General features: G+C 35.7%; 1 protein-coding gene and 1 pseudogene across 1 annotated transcript in view; one reads left to right on the forward strand and one right to left on the reverse strand.

Moving 5' to 3' along the window:
* LOC114076875 overlaps window positions 1–5,104 on the forward strand; it is a 74,244-nt gene extending 69,140 nt beyond the window's left edge. The window contains exon 3 of the mRNA XM_027916575.1: window positions 4,510–5,104. Within this exon, the coding sequence (XP_027772376.1) occupies window positions 4,510–5,104 (595 nt within the window). The remainder of the gene's footprint in view (window positions 1–4,509) is intronic.
* A 437-nt stretch (window positions 5,105–5,541) lies between these two features.
* LOC107016661 lies at window positions 5,542–6,882 on the reverse strand (annotated as a pseudogene).
* Between the last annotated feature and the right edge of the window lie 19 nt (window positions 6,883–6,901).

Consider the following 6,901-nt stretch of genomic DNA (forward strand, 5'->3'; position numbering starts at 1 on the left):
TTGTGGAGTGCAGCAAACGTGCCATCGTCTTCAACTCAACCGCAACTCTAGCCAGTCTTCATCACGTCGGATCTCAGGGTGAGCTAATGCTTCTAGCTTGGACTGGATCTTCTTCTTCATGTCTTGATGCCTTGAAGTTCCGGCATGGACTAGCTGTTATTTATTTTAGCTTCCTAGATATTCTTAGATTTAGTAATTTGAGGATAGATGTTCTTGTGGTGATGACTTCCAGATTTTGGGAATAATAAGTATTGAGTTTTTAGAAGTTATTTAATCGATTTTCATTAATGAGTTTTAAGTCTTCCGCATTATATTCTGTTTTATTATGGTTGAAATGTTGGGGTTTAGATTGGTTGGTTCACTCACATAGTGGGATAAGTGTGGGTGCCACTCGCGGCCCGTTTTGGGTCGTGACATGTACTAAGTATGACATAATGCATAAAATCATGAAAATGAACATTTATTAGAAATATGCATCTTTTCATTTAAAAATCATATCATAATCATAAGAATAACATTTAATTCCTTAAAAACACATAATATAACATTTAAGCAATTTAGGACATTTTTCAACCAACTTTACAGTAACCTATAGTTACTGTACAATGAATTGCTTCACTGTAACAGTGAAGTGCCTTCCCTTCCCTTTTGACACTTTCTAGCATGTAATTGAGATTATCCCACTAAAAGCTATCTTAATACTCTTTTAAGCAACAAAAAGAAAGACCACTCACACACCCTCTCTAAGCATGCCTAAATAATCCACAAGACTTCTCATAATGAGACACATACACATTTCAACACACCAAACGCATAACATGTACAATATGAAATTTTCCTCACCAAGGCTATCAAAAGACTTACTTAAGAAAACCAAGAAGATAACGTCCATGATTGACCTCTTCAAGACTACCTAAATAATCCTTAAGACTACCTAAGGATTAGATCATGTTGATATAATCAACATCTTCACTAACTAGAGTAATTCTTAAGACTTATCTATGTAAGATACGAAGTTACCATTCCTATGCCCCCTTCACACCTTAACTAGACAACCCTTTACTACTCTAGGTAAGTACTTATTCTTTTAACATAGTTTCTTAACTTAAGTCATTACATTCATTAGTTCAATTATGACTCATTCATCACATAAGGATATTCAAGTAATGGTCTTGGACAAGACCTAGGGACTCTAGCTAACACCTTCAAAGCCTATTGTGCAATGTCTAGATAGCGTCCCATACCACCATCTAAACTTCATAGAGCTTATCTAATGCTAGTAGGTATCTCTATGATCAGAATAGGCCATGACCAACATAGACCATGATAGCTAGACATGGAATCCAGAGTTCTATCCTACTACGATGGGAGGGTGTTCTACTTTCCAATGGTAGAACTTGGACACATCCCATGTAGGAACATGGTTAAGAAATATGAAGGGCATGATTTGTACTCTAGTCTCATTCTTTGACTAGAACTACTTACCTTATTATACTCACTCGGTGCTAGCCTTTGTTCTCATAGAGTAATTTACATTAACGATTCATATAAAGTGTTCCATATCAAGTTCATAACCCAATCACATTTACCCTACCAAAGAAAGGTCCACTAGGGCTACCTTACAATGGCGAGAAAAATCTCATAATGACTTTCTCAATGTTTGATATGATGCAATTCCAGTCAATCAACTTTAAGTCTATAATTCCTTTACTTGAAAGAAACCATTACAACTTTCGACTTCAACATTCACAACCTTACCACTAGGTTGAAGGTTTCACATAAAGGACGCTCTTAACATCATTTAAGGTGTCATGTCATTCATACATACAAGAATAAGAGACTTTAGAATACTAAATCAAGACATCTCATATCCATATTCATACATGCATCAAGTAAGGGACACAAGTCAAACAATACAAGACATAACATACTTCACTTTAACACATATTACATGTAATTCTAGATGCACATAGAAATAACCATTATCATCTTAATTCATCTTATACACTACCATATTATCATCAATTTGACAATCATAGACTCATATAGTCAAGTAGGAATAACCATGCATCAACTCTAAGACTAAACACAGAAAAACATAGTCGTAGTCTAACATGACCATCCTAAATAGCATCAATAGAATAACACATATACTTTCACATTACTTATCATGTACATAGATATTATCCAACTTCACATAATAAACTACACAAATCACCAAAATACTTCAAGTAGTTGCCGACAAGGCCATGTTCATCACATTATATAGAATAACGCCAACAAGGCCACATCAATTGCAAGTAAAGCCCAGAACACCACCACCATAAGTGGATCACACCTATCAAAACATAAATAAGTCTAATTAACATAAAATAAAGGGAATTAGGTCAACGTACCACCACTCTATCCTCAACACTTCAATCCAATGTTAAACCATCCAATTCAATACCATAAGGCCCTTACCCATGGTCATAACCAATAAATTAATACATAAATTCAATACTCAATTAAACTAGGTCAACTCACTATATATTCATCATTCTAAGACAACCTAGATATAAATTTAGTACAATTATTACATCAATCAATAGCCCATAGAAAACTACACTAGAATTCATAAGCATTATATCAATATCAAATAACCCATAAAGTAGTCAAAAACTATAGTTCATCAATTACATGGGTTCATAGGTTAATTGAGTTAAAATCATTAAATTACTAACAATTCCATCAATATTCAATTCTTTAAACCTTTAATGCAAGAACCCATTGATAGATCATGAAATTGGACAATTCATCTTTGAAAACTTTAGAAATTTTTTTTGAAAGTTGGGCTACTTGATGAATAAAGTTTCAAGGATAAAAAACATACCTCAATGAAGCTAATTCTTCAATTTGATGAAGAATACCACTCAATTCTTCAATCCAATCCCTTCCTTGAGTTTTGGCTCCAATGGAGTTCTAGGAAATTTGTAAGGAAATCTGAATTTTGATTTTGAAGAACGAAATATTCTAAATGTTTTAGGCTTATAAACATATTTAAAATATCGAAAAGAACCTTTAGGGACTGACCTTTCTCTTATTTGGAAGTGGGTGAATTTACAACTTCACCCCTCAACTTAACAGTGGCCTGCGCAGGGAAATAAACCCATCGACGGAGGACCATCGACGACCCATCTCTGACCAACGGACCGTCCTACTGGTCCGTGGTCTAAGATTGAGGCTGTTCTTTGGCCTCTCCTTCCCCACGCCTAAGTATACATTGACAAGACCTCACCTACGGGGCGTCGACTGACCCATTGGGCGTCAATTGCCTTCGTGGTTTGGGCAGTCTTGGCACTCATGAAGGGTCCTTCCTCAAGGACCCTAGGATGGTCTTTGGGGATGTTTTCCCGGATGTTTTCTACCTAAACATGATTGTATGAGTCTAGGACCTCTCTCATAAATTTCATCCAAAAATAACACATAAAACTCGACAAAACATGCATAGACACACAAGGTCGTTTCAAGGCAAACCTTTCGAACGTCATAGACCTTCTTGGACGTTTAACCTTTTAACTTCACAAAACTTGACACAATACCTATATATACCATAATATCTCATTTAATGATCTTATAACCTCATTAATCACACATAAACACATAAAATCACATATGAGGCACATATGTGACTTAGTCGTCGAACGTCTTAGTCATCCCTTGACGTTTGACTTCCAATGCACAAAAACTCTTAGACACTGCCTCAATACCATATTATAGACCATATTAGGACCTTAGACCAAAGTAACAACTATGTTAGGCTCTAGCTTTACCTAAGTCATTTTCAGGATCTTACAGTCCAAGGATATATAACACCCTATCAAAAAGATCGGTACATCAGATCCATCACTAGGAATTCACCCATGGATGTGGAAACAGTTGTTGCGTAATCAGTGGATCATACTTCAAATAATGTCCATTATGAAGAAGGTGGTCACATAAGAATATACAAAAGCAAGGTCTAAAAACACAAAATACTCTTTCCATAGTGCCCATATAAATAAAAGGGATAATATTCAATTACCCCCCTAGCCTATACCCAAAATCCCTACGACACACCTTATCTTTGATGAGGTCCTATTACCCCCTCCAACTTTTTTTTAAGTAATTTATCACCCCTTGCGTGCATACGTGGCAATAATCGTGATTTCACCCATGTAGGGCGCGTGAGTGCAGATTGAGTGCAGATTTTGGCTAACAATGACCAATAAAAGTTAGCCACGTGTCAAAGCAATTTGAAAAGAATTCAAAAATAAATTTTATTGTTTCTCTCAAAAGCAGTTCTTCTTCCTCTTTTGAAAAAATAACTCCATTTTCATGGTTCTTCATTTTTGAAGAAGCTCCATCCATTATCATTCAAGTTAAATAGCTCCTTGATTTGAAAAGGTAAAGTAAAATTTAATATATTCTTTACATCTTTTTATGTCGATTATTAATTCTTATTTTTTTTGACAATGTTTATAAAGTTAGGGTTATGAAAAAATCCGAGTTGAATAAGTTATGTATGGATGAGAACAATTCAATGTTTAACGCGGAAGTGCGATGCAAGCATGGAATCTTACTGCAAATGCAGACGTCTTGGTCAAATCGCAATCCCGGAAGACGATTTTGGTCTTGTCCTCACTATGAGGCCATAAACTGTAATTTCTTTAGATGGAGAGACACGGAGAGAGTTGATGAAAGATCTCGTTTTGTTATTCCTAAATTGGTGAATAGGATTAACGAGTTAGAAAAAAATTATGAGCGTGTGAAGATGCAACTGGAACAGCTTGATAATTCCAACATTGAACAGTCAAAACTAGAGAAAATTCCTTTGGATGAAGGTGAAAGTCTTCGAAATCGTAATGAAAATCTGAACATCAATTCAAAGGAGAAGGTTGACAACGTAAAAGAAATGGGTGAATTGAAAGACAAGAAGAAGATGAAAGGGCTGAAAATGAAGAAAACAAATGAAGGCTGTTGTTTTGGCAAATTCCTTTGTTGTGTGATGATTTGTTTTGTTGTTGTATTTGTTAGTTTTCTTACCCAAGTTGGTAGGTATAAGGATCATATGAAATTGCCATAATTTTGTGTGGTGACAAAACCTTTATTTGCTCTATTGTAATGTAAAATTGAATTTATTTGTGTTTGAAACTGTCTTAATTCTCTATTTTCCATGTTGATATGTTTGTGTTGGAAGTTGTAAAATGAAGTAAAGCAACAGGTATTAATCATTCTTGAGAGCAAATTGTAAGTACAAAGTTGATTGTAAAAATGCCGAGAATTAGTCACAGCGCATAGGTGCCCAGAATTTCATTGCTTAAGAGCAAATTTTCAGTACAAAATCTAAATGTGCCAAAAATTATACAAGTCACAACACATATGCAAAACAAAGTTTTCACATTGCATAAGTACCCGTAATTTCAGTACTATAACAAAAAATAGGAATATTTAGTTTTCCTTCAAACATGAAACAAAATACTACTTATAGTTGGCACCAAGAAAGTAGTGATAAAACACCATTGATATCAACATTATAGTTTCCATGGGTGTTGAGCTTGTGAAGAGGAGGAAGCATTTGGGTTTGAAAGCCTTGATTGATCTCTAATCTGCTGGAGCCTTCTAGTTGTGATTGCCTGATTTCCTTTCCACTTCAATCCGCTTGTCGGTTTGAAACCAACATCCCCAGTTACAATACTTGATCTCAAAACTCTCTTTGGTCCGGCTAATATTGTGCTACTTGGCAGTCCAGGCTACAAAATTTTTAGAGAACTAAGATTATTAGAGAATAAATGTGCAAGTTATTAGAGAACAAACAATATGAATGCATCGCAATACTTACATTGAAAGTTTTGAAACCATTTTTAGCTTGAAACACACCCATACCAGTGACTCTTGGCCTTTTAAATTGAGTTGTGTTTTCAACACCCTTTCCTTTCCTGGTAGTAGCAGTTTCCTTTGGTGCAACATTTGTGTTCTGGTCTACACCCTGTGTTGTACTACCTTGAGAACATGTAAACCAATTTTCAAGTGGATGATTACTACCTCTTCCTGCACTTCCCAATCCCCTACCCCTTCCTCTACCACTCCTGGATCTTGATAATACTCCAACACCATTTACACATGCACATTCTTCATGTGTTGGTGTTCTTGAAGTTGTAGGAGGTGCAGTGGTTCTAGGAGAGGCCCTTGATGCACTTACACTTGCTCTAGCTCTTATTGTTCTTGAAGTTGTTGGAGGTGCAATAATTGTAGGTGAATCCCTTGTTGCACTTGCATTTGCACTTGTGTTTTTAGGTCTGCCTCTCCCCCTTTTGGCAACAGGCTCACTTTCAATATTTGTTGATTTCTAATTAGCAAAAAAATAATATTATATTAGTAAGTTGATTACACTTTAAAAGTAAGTGACAAAATAGTAATGTACCTTTGGTCTTCCCCTTCCTTTTTTTGAACTTGATGGTTCTTCAACATTTGAAGTAGGGGTAGCTCTCTGTTCCGCGGCAGTAGAACCAACTCCATCACTCCTTCGTAAATGACAACTTCTTTTATTGTGACCTTTAACATGGCAAAGACTACATGTCATAGTTAGTCCTGTTTTAGATAATTTAGCAGACACCTTATTTTCACCAACCTCTTTCCTTCTCAACTTTCTAGGTCTGCCTGGCATTTGTTTTATCACTTGTGGATCAACAAGAGGATTTTTTGATTCTGGCCACATTGGCATGTTATTCATAGGTTGTATGAAATGTGAGTAAGTCATCAAGTACCTCTCTTTAGAGTAGCATGGATGAATGAAATCATGTGGGTCATATTGTTTATGCAACATTGCAGCTAAGGCATGTGCACATGGTATACCCTTCAACATCCAAGATCTACAACTACA

This window comes from Solanum pennellii, chromosome 4, assembly GCF_001406875.1.
Source record: "Solanum pennellii chromosome 4, SPENNV200".
NCBI classification, from domain to species: Eukaryota; Viridiplantae; Streptophyta; class Magnoliopsida; order Solanales; family Solanaceae; genus Solanum; species Solanum pennellii.